The sequence below is a fragment of the Lepidochelys kempii genome, chromosome 12, assembly GCF_965140285.1.
Source record: "Lepidochelys kempii isolate rLepKem1 chromosome 12, rLepKem1.hap1, whole genome shotgun sequence".
NCBI classification, from domain to species: domain Eukaryota; kingdom Metazoa; phylum Chordata; order Testudines; family Cheloniidae; genus Lepidochelys; species Lepidochelys kempii.
In genome coordinates this window covers 25,070,472-25,087,144 of record NC_136391.1, presented here as the reverse complement: position 1 = coordinate 25,087,144, position 16,673 = coordinate 25,070,472, and the positions used below count along the sequence as shown (strand labels likewise).

The 16,673-nt window shown below is 39.4% G+C and overlaps 1 protein-coding gene across 1 annotated transcript in view; it reads right to left on the bottom strand.

The window, feature by feature from the left end:
- Positions 1-6,672: 6,672 nt before the first annotated feature.
- CHST8 (carbohydrate sulfotransferase 8) overlaps positions 6,673-16,673 on the bottom strand; it is a 274,146-nt gene continuing 264,145 nt past the window's right edge. Inside the window, exons 3-4 of the mRNA XM_073307883.1 lie at positions 12,829-12,866; positions 6,673-8,275 (exon numbers count right to left, since the gene is read on the bottom strand). Coding sequence (XP_073163984.1) covers positions 7,127-8,275; positions 12,829-12,866 — 1,187 coding nt within the window. The 3' untranslated portion in view covers positions 6,673-7,126. The remainder of the gene's footprint in view (positions 8,276-12,828; positions 12,867-16,673) is intronic.

Below are 16,673 nucleotides of genomic sequence, written 5' to 3'. Positions count from 1 at the left end.
GCTGATGCTTCAACTACTAGAAATTAATCTTAACACACTCTGCAATTGCACATGTTTGGGTGTGTATGAGAGGGAAGAGAACAGTGAATCTTCGTGCCCCAAGTAGGGATGGATTGGGACAAATCCCAGATCAGAGCACCCACAAACTGGAAAAATTCAGCTGTGGATCAGAACCTGGCTGTTCACACTCATCTCTAATTTCATATTTTGACAATCTCACTTTAAATCCTTGCACAATTGGGATATCAACAGAAAATATCACTGATCACTTTTGAAGGGGAATCCTATGTACCTGAGTATGGAACACAGTCCAGGACTCTTGCCATGGTAGAATCAGAACAGAGAGGAACCCAAATATCAAACATGGGGTGCTTTTATGTGGTATGAATTTAATAGAATTACACTAGAGACAAATTTGTTCAATTAAATGCTCAAGAAGAGAGTCAATAGCATAACTGGAAATGGGTGGCAGATGCGTAAGGAAGAGCTCATTTGTCTGTTCCACTGGATAAAATGAATTAAACAAATCACTGTAATATAAAGTTTTCTTGGGTAATGTTGTCAAACATCAGGCTATGCAGGAGGTATTGGCTGCATATATATTTATCATCTGAGTTAATTTTCCAGTAGCAGCTGAATGCACACACTGGGCTTTGAAAGATTTTTTTAAACTAATTAACTGGTGTTCTTATTACAGCCAATTCACAAAATATTTCTGAAGAACTACACCCATCAGATTGGCCCCGACAGCAGCAGGTGCAATCTATGTGACTTGCATTTATGAGGCAGCTGATGTGCTTAAACTTGATTTTGAGAAGAGAATATTTCTTCACTGCGTTGATTATCCAGATGGATTGTCAGCTTCAAATATGACTCATGTGGCAGTCTTCCCTATCAATGTTGTTGCCTTTTATGACACTTGGCTCTTACCTAGTTTCTTGCTTTAAAATCCCTGAAAGAACTTGGCAAATGCTAATTAAGCTGCCCCTGAGGTCACTTCAGGGGATAAACAAGCATGGAAGTCAAACTGCTGCTGGCCAAATCAATGGGAGATGTGAGTGCTTGGCATTTCTGAAATTCAGGCCCAGTATGTCTCAGGCTGGAAACTCAAAAATAGACGCACCCAGAATTTATGGCTACTCTGGAAAACTTTGGCCTAACATGATTTACTGGAGGTCACTCAGCAGCCAGAGCTAGGAATAGGCCTGGCTTGAGTGTCCATTCTAAACATTAAACCTGATCTCCTCACCCATACTTGTGGGAGCCAATATGAACAAATTCTGATTGTTTCTTGTGCTTGAGTTTCGATACATCCTCCTTAAAGTACAGCCTTGGAGTTCGTTCAAGATATAGAAATATTTATTTACAGGTCTTCCTGTTAGGCTCAGTTGCTTTAACCTAATGGATAGAGTCAAGGGCTGTTCTTCACCTATAGTTCTGCCTTTGGGAAGAAAACGAATTATACGCATCTTGACATATGAAGCATGAGACACTTATTGAGCCCTTGTTCAAGTGTGTGCAGGCTTCAGCTTTGAAGTCACCACAGATAGCATCATCAACACAAGAATAATCTCTTAATGCAATATGAACATGAACAAACTGTGCTGTTACTTGTTTCCCACCCGGTGCTGTGGAAATAAACTACCGTGGCTGCCTGCAAATGTTACTGCTTTGATATTGGTGGAGTATAAAGTGTAGAGGCCAGGTTAGGACTTGTGTTATTCCTTTATTTAGTTATACCTCTTTTCCATATGGCTAACAAAATTCTGTCCAGATACCTATGAATTGGTTGGTTTTTGGGGAAGGAAAAAAATGAGTCCAAGCAAATTGCATAACAGAATAATAATAATAGTTAAAAAAAAAAAAAGCCTGTAAGATCTGGCATAATACCTCAGGATAACATGGCAAATAAAGGCATGCCCTGAGCTATCGCTACACAATAAATATGAATTAATGAATGAATAACCAAGAAAAAAACACACTCAAATGATTGTACAGATGATTTATGTGGAGGCTGTCCTTTATCCAGGCTTTATCATGCGTATCATACATGCATACATCTATTATAAATATCTGTAGGCTCACATATAGAGTGAACAGTGTGTATACACACTTGTAACTAACTTTAATGAAGTTACTGATTTACATCAGTGTAAAACTAGCAGAAGAGATTCCAGTGTTGGATGCAGGTGTGCTGTGTGTGTACATAGATCTACGTGGGAATGGATATTGAAAACATGAAAGGCAGTGCATTAAACTCTGTAGGTCTGTCTTGACTAGTTAGGTATGATTGGAGTATCAACAAAGAAGCAGACTTAAATGTGAAGACTTTTAGTACTTTCAGTTCAAGAGACACTTTCACATTATTATTGTCATTATTGTCACTCATTTTTATTTGAAAGAAAACATGAAGGTGTCTGAGGGGGAGCTCTGAATGTAGCTTTTGTTACCTTCTCTTCCTTCAGATCCCTCCATCTGGCCTTTGAAAAATGACTTGCATCAAAATGGAAGGAACTAAACAAAAGTTATCTCCTCATGTGGATTTCCTATCTTTAGACAGCAAGCTCTTTAGGACAGGAAGGGACTGTCTACTTTTTGCATATTGTGTTGGGCTGAGCACTTTGCTGATGATAAATAATAATGTGTCAAAACTGGTATGTACTGTACGGACGTATAGGAGAACAGAGTTTGCTGAGAGCCTAGAAATGATGCTAATTACAAAAGATCTTAGGCATTTAAAAAGATAAGCAAGCTCCCACTCCACCATTTCTCCTGTTTGTACCTTTGTTTATATTGCTAGATCACAATATCTCTACATTTTTATAAATGACATTGAGCCATAGGGCCAACTTTATTAAGCATGCATTTTTGATTCAGCAAAACCAAGCTAGGACATTACATTGTTTCATTATATTGTTTCTCAAACACTTATGCACTTTTCCAAGGGAATAGAATTTGTCTTATACATTTTATAATGAGTTTGAGATGCAGCAAATCTTAAAATATTTTCAGGAATGTTTAATTTATATACATTGCTGGTAAATTACCCACGAAATAGTACAGAAGGATTGTCAAGGGCTGTTAAATTACAGCTTTTACTACCAAACTTTGAGAATGCAGCTTTATAAAATGCACCTTCTAAGGGCAAGAAACCATCTGGCAAAAACCTTTAACTGGAGATATAAGCAGCACTAGATCTTCAGCTTGACTGAATTCCTAACTAGAGACATTAAAAAAAAATGGGATTTTCCTTTGATGGAAATTTTGACACTTCAAAATTACTTTACATTCCCAATCAGGGGGAAAAAACTGCAATTTTGGAAATATTTTTGCAAAATGAAAAATTCTGAAAGTTTGAATTGGAAATGTCAAAAATGAAACCTTAAACATTTTTCCATAAGAAGATTTTGACATGTCAAAGTGGAATTTTTCATTTCAAATCACCCAACTGGAAAATAAGCAATAGTTAAAACTGACATTCTTATGAAACACTTTAATTTACATGAAACCACATTTTCCAGGAGGTACATTTATTTTGGTCAAAAATGTTGACCAAATATACTCTTACCTCAGACTGAGCTTCTGGTCTGGATCAAATTAATTGGGCTCTTTAACTGGGGTGAGAGCTAGGACCCGCTGATCAGTTTTATAGTTCCCTGGTTCTGCCCCTTATTGGCTTTGGCCAATCAGCTTTCTCCATTTCTTAATACAGTTCCCCCTCCCCTCTTTTCTTTATATATATATTTCCTTGCCTATTAAAACACTCTCCAACCACACTGCTTATGGTCAGTAAGAAGTAAGAGGCCCCAACCAACAAACCACCCATAGCTAACAAACCTATACTAAAACAAACCAGCAGTCTAATATATAGCGGATTCCACGCTATGGGGAGCTGCGATTCTTGAAATATCATATTAATTATATCAGTTGGTGCTGTGTACAGCTGATCAATTTTTTTTTTTTGAATGAAGAGTTTTTCCTTGAATGGCCTCTTGTTTTTAAACAACATTTTTCACAAAAAAAATTGTCAAAGATTTCATTTTTTGTGGCATTCCCCCCCCCTTTTATTGAAATGGTTAATGGGGTTTTTTTGGTGGTGGGAGGGGAACAGGTGGGAGGGAACACTAATAAAAAGTATGACTTTTTACATGATAAATGGGTCCACCTTGTATGCTTCAAAATATAAGCAGCTTCAAAATTTAGAAGTTTTTCACAAAATAGGTTTTAATTTTTCGACCAACTCTACTGGCATATAAATAGTCGTTCTTGTGGGTCCCTTCGCATGACCCAAATCAGCTCAGCAGCAAATGCTGCCTTCCCTAGAGGCCAGAGAAAGTTTTACCAAGTGTTGCTCTAAGGTAAGAATGCCCAAATCTCTATTCTCTCAGGTCTCATCTACACCCAAAAATTGTACCAATCTAGCTATACTAGTATAGTAAAATCGGTAACCCCCCCCTCCGGGTCTGGATGCAATTATACCAAAATAAAGACACTTATAACAATACAGCATATCCCCATATTGGAAGGGGAATAAGCTATACTGGTATAATTGTGTTGAATGAAGATACAAGCCCAGTGCTTCTCTCAGTGAGAATGTGCTCCCATTCAGGTAAATGAATAGGGTTCAGCACTATGCAGAAGTGTATCTGGAGGGGTAGCAATCACATATTGAGTGCTCTGGTTCTTTGTGATCCTTTTGGCAGCTTGCAGGGTCAAATCCAAAATGAGTAAATTACATCCATTTAGAGAAAATGAGCTCAGACCTTATCACATCCTCTTTGTGTTTCTTAGTGACTCCTCCAGATTTCCTTGAGTTATAGCCAAACCTAATCATGTTGATTAGAGAGACACTTCTTTTTTTTTTTTTCCATGGACTGAATTCCAAGGAAGGTGTAATAATGAAGAACGGCATTTTCAGCTACATTGCTGCCTAAATTACTATTGCCTAGACTTAAACTTGCAGTGTCTCTTATTTTAAATTCAGGAATTTACATGCATAAACTTCTGTAGGACCCACTGAATAAAACACCTCTTTCTGTGCTCAATCCTGCAACGTGCTGAGCACTTTAGCTCAGATCCAGCAAAACACTTAAGAATGTGTTTAACTTTTAAAAACCTGATTTTCCCATTGACTTCAATAGGGTATTCAATGTGTGTATACAAAATTTGTTTCTGCATCCAACCTGTGATCTGCAGATATAAAAAGGATATACGCAGGTTTGCAGGGCTCTGTCAATAGGATGCTAGACACACAGATACTTGTAAAACTTTTTCTGAGTGAAAAACATTCAAGGAACTTTTTAAAAGTATATTCTCAGTTTTTAATGGCAGACATTTTAGAAATCATGCGGGGGTGTGTGTGAGACATTTTGTCAATAAAAAATATTGTATTTATATTTGTCCTTTTGTTAAAAGAAATTAAGATAGAGTTAAAATACGACGATTTTAGTGGGACCCTAATGGAAATACTTGCAGTGTGTAAAAATATGCATATATGTAAATGTTTGCAATATTGAGTCCTAAAATTGTAAGCTCTTTGGAGCAAAGAATGTCTTATACAGGTTTGTTAGAGAGACACAGTGGATGAGGTAATCCTTTTATTGGACCAATTTCTCCTGGTGAGAGATGCAAGCTTTCGAGTTTACACAGAGCTCTTCTTGAGGTCTGCATTAGCCAATGTATGTACAGAACCTAGCATGACTTATAACTGAGGCTTACAATTTTTGATTGCTTAATGGATACTGATTCAAATGTGCTCACCTAACTGAAAATAGCATTGACCTCAAAACCAGGACAGCTAATTAATTAGCCACATATAGTCAGCAATAGTTTATATAAAGTTAACATGGATGTTCTGCTGCTGTTGTAACTCTCCAACATTTGAACCTCATGGAGCTTTCTACTTGAGAGAAAACGCAGCAAAACTACAGTTAAATATAGAAAATGATGAACAAAATGAAACCACAAACAAATATGCTCTGCTTGTTGCTGTGAACTGAAATCTGATTTTAATCAAAATAAAGCCTTATTGTTTGTAGCGATAAAAAGTACCCTGATGGGCAGGAAGTTGTATTTACATTTATTTGCCACTTTAAAGGAAACATTTGATATTCCTGGTGACTAGACAGATTAAATTAAAGATTTGTTAATGCAAAGGATTAAAATAATCTTAGTAACATGCATAAAGATGTAAATGTTCCTTTGCATTTTATCTTCTTGCAGATTAATGTGGCATAAGGGGAATATGGAAGGGGGACAATACATCCTCACTCTGTGAATTGCAACATCTGCTTTAACACTGCACTCACATGGCCATTAAGTATTAATGTTTTCACTAGAACATGTCTGAACATAGTATTGTAATTGTAATAAATTTTCTCTTATGCTAATTAATTTGGTAATCACAGAAAGTAATTAGAAATCTGTGTCCAGCTTCAAATTTATAAGACCTTCTTGGTGTATGGTTGCATGCATTGCGGATTGCAAGGAACTGTAAAACTGTTAATGAAACAGCACTTTGTTTTCTTTATCTTATGGTATTTTAAAGAGCTCATCAGAACAGTTAGGAATTTAATAGACTATTGGATCCACCACAGGATTTCAGGTGCTTTCCCCATCTCTTCACCCACTCTTCTTGCCACCCTCCAATGCAAACACAAATAAAGACCAGAATGGAAAATCACGTGCTTTATTTAGGAGCCCTGATGTATATTATCAAAAATTTATGATTTAAAGGAGGAAGTTAAGGAGCAGATGTAAACGTCACTAATTGTAAATCATTTATGCTCTGTTACGTATTTTTTGCTGCTGTGGAAATGCTCTTTAACTGACCCTTTGCTAAACAGATGGTAACATCTAGGAGACGTCACATGGAGGCATAAGGACTTTCTATTTCCCGTTTTTCTTTGATGTTTCAGGCCAAATGTAACAGTCAGGTTTTTATTTATGGTAAATTTTCTAAAATGAGACTTTGTACATGAAAAGCTATCCATTTTTACTATGTAACATGAATCCACTGATTATTCTTAGAAAATATGAGAATGATGTGCTTCTAGAGTATCAGTGTACCAAGACCTGTATCTATTATGTAATTCAGCTGATATGAAATAGAAGTGTCTGTTACTTTCTAATATAAATCTTCAAAAGGTTTTGAATAGTTAAACATCAAATAATCCATATAATAAAAATCATAACTGTGTTGTCTTTGAGCAGGGGAAAGCTGTGCAAAATAGCTCTGTGTAATTTTAGTGGTTGTTCGTTCTTCGTTGGAATGTCTGTCTTTAAACCTAGGGAAAGTTAAATTTTGTGGAGCACCAATTAAATGCAGGAAAAAATTTGCATCTTCTTCCATGCTTTCAAATTTCCCTACAAAGTCATAGTCTATTAAACATGGGCTGCAAAGCCTGTTGATGTGATCCCAGTGAATGTCCATGCCCACTGGCCTATGTACATCTAGAAGATATTGAATGAACTCTTTAAATTTGACTCCAGAACCTGTCCTTAATGCTTCTTTGGAGGCATTGACACGGTATCTCGAAATTATAGCTTTTCCAAAAACAGGGTGGTAGTAATTGTTCGGATGCTCAAACTTGTCGCGAAATGCGGATACCAACTTTTCAAAGGGTTCGCGAATGAAAAGCATCTTGGTGTAAGTGTTGAGTCTGTGATAAATTCCTTTGCGATCAAACCCATCCAGCCTTTTTAAGTAATTTCCATAGTGCACTGTGTTGTGCTGTATATCTTTTGTGGAGGAAGCCAACCCATTGAGAACCATGAGCACCCGTTTCCAGTTAGAACAGCCAGCTTTTGGAACTTCACAGTATAAAATTCTGTATTTATCTTCTACAAATATTCTGGAAACGTGATAAGGAGTGATTATCCTTCTGTTATTACTCTTGTATTTGGAACAAGTATCTCTCATTATTCTCTTTCTTTCTCTTTGGATTTGATAGAGACTTTTCCAATTGTTGTTGTTTCTGTCCTCAGATTTAAGCAGAGGCAAGTTGAGAGAAGAATTGTTCATAGCAATCAGTATAGGGCTCTTCTTAATTATAAATCTCCTTCTCCGTTTGTGGAGCCCGATAGGATTAATTTCTGCATCTTTTTTTTGACGGTCTTTCATCACAAACATTATATTTTGCTTTCTGTCTGTACTTTGAAACTGAGTTGGTACGTTCACAGGTGGGTATAATGAACTTTTCTGGTTTCCCATTGCTAATTCCTCTGCAGAATTTTTTCTTACTCTTATGTCCTGATTGTTGCTAGAAGTGCAGTCCTGTTGGAAGAAAAGTCCCAAGAAATTAGTAAATGAGATGTTATCAATAGTGATAAATATTTTGTACCGTTTAATGGCAGATCTATTCATTGACTCTCAGTTCAGCTAAATTATAAAATGACATGTATTGCAGCACATCTGAGACTCTGCTCCTGCACTAGACTTTTCCATTTCCTTGTCTTTCTGTTTTAGGTTTGTTTAGACATCAAAGCTAGAGGTGAGCCTGAGCTGGCAGATGGAATGTTCCCATAGTTTGGGGGTTGTCTGTGTCCAGGATTCTGGTATGGATCCATCTCTGAACTATGTATCTGTGGCATGAATAACTTTTGTACTCATTGGAAATGGAGGGGCAGGGGGAGGAATTAATTAGCTGTATGGTGCAAGAACTAACACTCACCGTGTTGCCGTTTCTCTGTCTGGTGTGATAACTTTGGAATGCATTGTAGCAATTCCAAAATTGCAGGGAATGTTCTAGGCACCATGGGCACAAGACTATTGATTTTTGTGCAAACTGAAGTACCAGAAAAGCCTGATTCACAGGAATATCCAGGCCCTCCGACTGCATGGTGCTGCAGGCAGAGAAATCTCTGTCTGCCCATTGTTGCTACCTTAACTTGTTGCATGAGGACACAGGGAGGGTTTATCAGGGAAGCTGCAGTGCTTAAAGTCAGAGAGAGAGTGTGTGTGTGGGCATGTGTACTGAGGGGGGTTGCATACCCCTCCATTTAAAAATCAAGCTGAATCTCTGAGGGACACACTGTAAGCACTGTCGCATCAAAGCTGCCGCTCCCACATTATGGTAGGCCCCACACTTTTTTTCAGACCACTGTAAGCACTGGACAACAGGGATGCTGGTGTGGGGAGGAGCCCTGAATGAGGGTAGGAGGGAAGCAGCAAGTATCAGAGGGATGGGAGGGGCAAGGACCTGGGGCTAAATGGGTGGTTGGGGGCAGGGGCAAAGTAGGGACTGAGACATGGGCGGGGGGGGAGAAACCAGAGCCTCAGGGAGGAGGAACAGAGATGAGGAAGGGAGATATATGAGTGCACACAGAGTCCCTGCCATAGGGGAAGGGGAGTGGGGGACGATGGTATGTGGGAACGGGACATGGAGGACACACAGAACCCTTGGCATGAAGGAGGATGGGGCTTGCAGGGAGTCCCTGAAATAGGCCTTATGTCTACACTGCAGCTGGGAGTGAATCTCTTAATCCAGGTAGACAACACAGGGGCGTGAATGGGAGGGGGGAAAGCAGGGGTATGGGCCAGCCAATAATCTCTGGGGACACAGAACTCCTCTGGCCCCGGGGCTGCAGGGCGGAGAGTGAGCTCTTCTGACTCTGGGGCCATGGTGAGGAGAGCAATCTCCTCTGGCCCCTGGGCTGCTGTGGGGGTACAGAACCATGCCTCTCCAAAAGTAGTAAAATTTAAATTTCTGCACATGGCCCTGACAGACAGCGACGGTGGGGCTTGAGCTAGTATGTTAAAAATAGCAGTATGGACATTGGAGCTCTGAAGCTAGCCCATCAATCCCCTCGGCGTCAGAGCCTGAGCCGTAATGTCTATACCATCTCGAGCCCTGCAACACAAGTCTGTCTGCCCGAGCTGCAGTGCAGACATAGGGAGTTTGGGGAGGAGAATGGATGAATGCAGAGTCTCCTTGGTAGGTACAATCCACTCATCTTCCATATGCTACAAATCGTGCATGACCTCCTTGTTACACTATTGCCTAGTCTTTCTAAGCAGGCTGCACTGGTTAATTGCCTTCCAGTCCCCAGCCCAGGGAAATTAAGTTCCTTCCATTTTGACACACCTAAACTAAATTTCTGTCTGTATCTCTAGGGATGAAATTTGCTCCTGTAATGAGATGCTCCATCATTCAAGTTCTGCATCAGCCTTGTTTTGAAGGCTTAAGTAGGGCAACGACCAGTACAGGCTACCTGCATGGCAGTGAATGTCACCCTTGGAGAAGTCATTTTCCAGTTACTAGCTAGACCATGATGCTCTAGCCCCTAGAAAATGAGCCATCTGCCTTAGGACATGTTCCGGGAGATGGCATCTTATACACATTCTCACTTTGCAGCAATTTGTGCCATTTCTTTCACTCAGCAAGATCTTGCTGTCTTTAAAAATATGCATGTACATATTACAAGAGGAACACAACATAGATTATGCAGGTGAGCCTGAAAATGATGACCCAGATAGGTTACAGTTCTGGCAAGCAATCATTATTCAGCATAAAATACTACTTTTTATTATAGCTATTAATGGAGGCTTGAAATAATTTCACCTTTAAATGATTTCACATGCTTGGCATGTCAGGAAGAAGGAGAATCCCACACTTGGTTCCAACGAACTTCCTCACTTTGACTTGTTTGCTCATTAGTTGTTGGAGTGTGTTTCAAAGTGAATGTTTATAAATTATAGCTGTCATTATCGCCCTAATCCAAAGGCCAATGAAGTCAATGGGAATCTTTCCATTGACTTTAATGAGCTTTGGATCTGGCTATTTGGAGTGAAAAGTGGTGAAGTGGTTGCAAAGCAAAGACAGTCTGTGCCTCTTGCTGACCATTTTCCTATCTCACCAGAGTGGGATTAGGGGCGAATTGTATGGATTAATTAATTAATTAATATGTTTGCATTATCATAGAAAAACTATGTCTCCTGCTTTGACTAAAATTTTGTTTAACTGGTTATTATAACTGTGGTTTTCCAAAGATGTTATAGTTCAGATGGAGGGCGGAATGGGAGGGCAGGGAATACGCAGATATAGCTGTTCAGCTGGTGAATACTTTAGCCTAAAATACTTTAACATTTAGAGGTAAATTGTGATGCAAATCACAATCTTTCCTATCTTCGCCTTTCACCTGCTACTTGGTAATGATTAAAGATGTCCCAAAACTTAAAAAATCAGTTTTAGATTTGAAATGAGTATTCTTTCTTCTTCATGCTGAAGCACTTTTGCGAATTATCATGGTGACATCACAGCTCTTCTGCCTGTTCTCTCAGCTGAGCAGGGGGAATCTGCAGTTTGGGCTTGATCCAATCCCCTTGAAGGCAATGAAAAAACACCTGGTTGACTTCAATGGGAGTTAGATTAGCCTCTCTGTGGCCCAACAGAAATCTTCACAGGGTTTAAGATTAGGCTGTCAAAGAATAAAAACGAACCTTTCCTGCCACTCACTTACAAAGGGGAAGCTGCAACTCAGGCTACATCCCCATCTGGCATCGCTACTGATTTACTGTATTTTTCCAAGTTCCTCCTTCAAAGGAGAATGGGTTTTACTTTCCCTCTTTTTTTCTTTCCTGGAAAAAGTTGCTTCAATATTCATCATCAAAAAGCAATGAGCAAAAATCCAAACGGTGCTAGTAACTCATTAACTTGTGTTCAGAAATAAACTGGAACTAGTCACTATTAAACAAATTCTAAAAGCAGCTGTGCGTAATAGTGGAACAAGGGCGAGGTGGAACACAGTCTGGGCTGTCTCTTCACTTCTTTGTATACAGGATGCTAAGACCCAAACAGAGCAGAATGTTCTCTACACTTGCTTCCTTTTGTAACTGTTCAGAAAAAGTTATACTTTTTTCTAGAATGACTATGTAAAGTTTTTCCTACTGCTTTGCTATTGCTATTACCACGTGATATAGGCTGACTTGGAAACCAACTCATTCTGGTACTCCCGTGTATAGTTGCCTGGGGGGGCTATGCAAGTATTTGATTGCTATTCTGTTGAGATACTTACCCTGATGTAAATGCATCAAACTTATATTGCAGTTGTCTTGTATATGTAAATGGCCAGCTGTTTTGTTGTATTTACTGCATATTGCTCTTTACTGAGTGATGTGGAAATCATATGAAGAAATCAGACTTATATTTGATAATTCGTACTTATTCCATGCTAGGGTACAGTCCTCCCCACAAAAAATCCAACACCCCACATTGCTGATGATGAATCTAAAACTAGCATTTCCACCATAAGCAAATGTCATAATTTGAATTGTGGACAAAATTCCTATTCACTCCCATTCGAAAGGTAAGTTGAACCTGCAGAGAAGGAGTGATATGAACTACATCTCACTAAGTTCCCCCTGGAATTTGGATACACAGCTGGCAAATTCAAGCATTCTTTCAAGTACTTGCATTCATCCCTTAAACTTTAAAGAAGTAAGAGATATAGTCACAGCTACTTTGAATGAACTAGTAGCCACTAGATGGCACACTTATACCAATATTTTTCTTTCTAATATTCTAAGTACACTCAATCAATTCTTTTATGCAATAAAATTTCATACCAAATATGAATATGCAAATATCTTTCAAGTTTACAGTATCTTTTAGGAATATCTAGTCTAGCAAACAACCATAAAACTAAATTTTCATGGCTTACCAAATTTGTATTTTAATAAAAAATATTTGCACGCCAGGGAAAAGCTTTAATGCTTCATTCCTGTTTGATACTTCCAGTCTAATGGTTTGCTCTGAGCCTTCTCTCCCACATTCTGTATTGCAAATATGTCTTGCTCTATTTTCTTGCATTTTTTTCTGAAGAACTTACTTTTTTGGGTTGTTGGGGTCCCATGTTATATTTTATCCCTAAAGAAAGAAAAGGAAAATTACAATAATATTTGGTAAAAATACATGACATGCTTATCTTGCACCACTGAGATCAATAAGAGTTCTACCATTAACTAGAATGTGAGTAGGGGCAGTCCCTATTAGAACAATATTAAATAGACCTGCAATGTTTTATATCAATGTATAGCCCATAGTAATAATACTTAACTCTTTTATAGCTCTTATATCTGTAGAACTCAAAATGCTTTACAGAGTAGGTCAATATCATTATTCTCATGGGGATAATGGGAAAACTGAGGCAGAGGTGAAATCATACAATTATAGAAGATTAGGGTTGGAAGAGACCGCAGGAGGTCGTCTAATCCAACCCCCTGCTCAAAGCAGGACCAACCCCAACTAAATCATCCCAGCCAGAGTTTTGTCAAGCCAGGTCTTAAAAACCTCTAAGGATGGAGATTCCACCACATCCCTAGCTAACCCATTCCAGTGCTTCACCACCCTCCTAGTGAAATAGTTTTTCCTAATATCCAAACTAGACCTCTGCCACTGCAACTTGAGACCATTGCTCCTTGTTCTGTCATCTGCTACCACTGAGAACAGCCGAGCTCCATCCCCTTTGGAATCCCTTCAGGTAATTGAAGGCTGCTACCAAATCTCCCCTCACTCTTCTCTTCTGCAGACTAAATAAGCCCAGTTCCCTCAGCCTCTCCTCATAAATCTTCTGCCCCACCCCCTAATCATTTTCGTTGCCCCCCACTAGACTCTCTCCAATTTGTCCACATTCTTTCTGTAGTGGGGCCCCCAAAACTGGATGCAATACTCCAGATGTGGTCTCACCAGTGCCAAATAGAGGGGAATGATCCCTTCCCTCGATCTGCTGGCAATACTCCTACTAATGCAGCCCAGTATGCCGTTAGCCTTCTTGGCAGCAAGGGCACACTGTTGACTCATATCTAGCTTCTGGTCCACTGTAATCCCCAGGTCCTTTTCTGCAGAACTTCCATTTAGCCAGTCAGTCCCCTGCGTGTAGCAGTGCATGGGATTCTTCCATCCTAAGTGCAGGACTCTGCACTTGTCCTTGTTGAACCGCGTCAGATTTCTTTTGGCCTAATCCTCCAATTTGTCTAGGTCACTCTGGACCCTATCCCTACCTTCCAGCATATTTACTCTCCCCCCAGCTCAGTGTCATACATGAATTTGCTGAGGGTGCAATCCATCCCGTTGTCCAGATCATTAATGAAGATATTGAACAAAACCAGCCCGAGGACCAACCCCAGGGCACTCCGCTTGATACTGGCTGCCAACTAGACATCAAGCCGTTGATCACTACTCATTGAGCCCAACAATCTAGGACTTGCTCAAGGTCAGCAGGCCAGTTGCAGAACCAGGAATAGAACCCACGTCTCCCGAATCCCAGGCCAGTGCCATACCCACTAGGCCAAAATATCATCTCATAAATGCCTGTCTTTAAGTTAACGAAAAATTGCTTTTAATTGTGCCCACTTTGATAGTTCTGAATGTTTACCAGTTGGCATGCATGCGTTGTCCTATAATCCCTTCCCTCTACTGTGTTATGTATATAGGAGGTAATATTTGTAGAGCATTTTGAACATACTATGGAAAGCACTTATCACTTTTACAAGTATTATGCCACATGCTCTTAGCTATTAAAGAGGGATCCAATCAGGAATATAATGATAAAGATGTGAGTGTCTCTTAAGACTAAGAGAACTTTGCAATTGCTTATAGTTTGTTGTATGAAGTGTTGTTGTAGCCATGTTGGCCCCCAGATATTAGAGAGCTGAGGTGGGGTGAAGTAATAGCTTTTATTGGGCAAACTTCTGCTTGTGAGAGAGACAAGCTTTTGAGCTTACATAGAACTCTTCTTCAGGTCTGGAAAATGTACTCAGCATCTGTACTTTGAGTACATTTTCCATACCTGAAGAAGAGCTCGGTATAAGCTCAAAAAGCTTTTCTCTCTCACCAACAGAAGTTTGCCCAATAAAAGATATTCCCTCACCCACCTTGTCTCGCTTATAATTTATGACCACTGTTGCAGTTAAGCTAAAGTGTATGCTATTGAAAACACTCTTTTGTTTTTGGAATCAGTTGAGATTTTTGGTGCATCTCTCTGGTTTGAATAGTGCCACTTGTCACTGTCAGTACTGACTAAAAAAGATTTCAGTTTAATTAATGGGGCTACATTACAAATCTGCAGCCGTTGACAAGGACAATTGCAGGTCAGCATACCGCTTTACCGTACCTTTGTACTACAAATTGAAGCACCACCGGAGAAGCTCAGTCCCATCAGATTAATTTTCATTACATCATTCAGGTTCTCATGAATACTGTGTGTGTTTAAAGTTATTCTATCAGTCCCCTGACTATATACCGCTTACATTAATGAGTTTCTTGCAGCTATAGCACCTGCTCCAACAAGCTGATCTTTGGCTTATTTTTTCAGAAGTATGAACAGATATTAAGGGTTGTTCCTATTTCTGTGTTGCTATGGCTATGCGTACATGTTCCATACCAGCAATTTGTTCGCAGAAGGCATGAGTTAATGTAGTACTATGCAGGAAGGGCATGAGACAATGCATACTATGTGTCTGATTCTGCCCCATTAAAGTCAAAGGGACTTTTGCCATTAACTTCAATGGGAGCAAGATCAGGAGGTGCCTTGTTTTTGATGAGATGCAAGTCCAAAGTCCCCTCTTACTCAGTTCTAATATAGTACCTGTTCAGCGGGAAGTGGAGATCTTAAGGGTTTTGTTTTTGTTTTTTTTACTCAGAAGAGTGGACACTAACTTGTGGAGTCCTGGCCAGGATTCTTAGGTAACAAAACTGTTCTGGTGCCCATGACTGAGCGATGTTGTTGAGTTTTTATTGGTGGCTATATTTGTTGATGAGGTCAGTGTAAAACAAACATTTAATCCATGGTTTTGTAAAATGCTATGGGATAGTGAGTATGAAAACTGCTATGCAAAGAGAGGCCTGGAATTCCAGAGTTCTAATCCACTTGTATAAGAAAATATGTTTTAACCCATACAGACATCATGGTAGTCATGATATCTGACTCTGAAGGCACAATTTTATACCATTTGAGCTAGACCTCTATTAGTTGCTTGGGCACCATCCTGTAGTGAACCCATAGACACTACTAATATATTTGCCTTTAGACTGGCAATAGTTGCTCAACTGTATAGATACAGCCTGTGGAATAGCACCTAGAGCTGTTCTCTCCAGAGACAGCCACTTGAGTACCCCTTTTGATCTCTGCTGCAGCTAAGCACAAGAGGTTGATATAGTCACACACATTAATCACCACATTTTACTGGCTCTGCATTGACTCCCTTTGTGGCCTTTGGCAAGTTTGTACCTCTGCCTCAGTTTCACCATCTGTAACCTAGGGTTAATAGCTACCTCCCTTAATTTTGAACGCCCTTGCTGTGGTAAGTAAGTAGCTCAGGATTAAAGTACTGTAAAGTGTTATAAATGGCAGATATTATTAAATCAGAATTTTTTTACCCTCTCTAACTCTCGTGCCCTATGGAGTGAATGAACCCTAGTCTGTTGATTCTTCTAATTACTCCTGTAAAATGGGTTTCCTGGTAGCGTAGATACAGGTTGAAACCTCCAGAAAGTTTGAATGTTCTTTTCCTTATCTGTTCGGAATGTTGTAATGAAATCCCTTTTGGGGGGTCAGAAATTGTATATATTGAATACTGAAAAGTCAAATGTTTAATTAAAAGAAATCCGTGGATTGGGTTAGGCAATTAGCTTGTTTTATATGGAGATGTTTGGTTACTCATGTATAATTGCCAA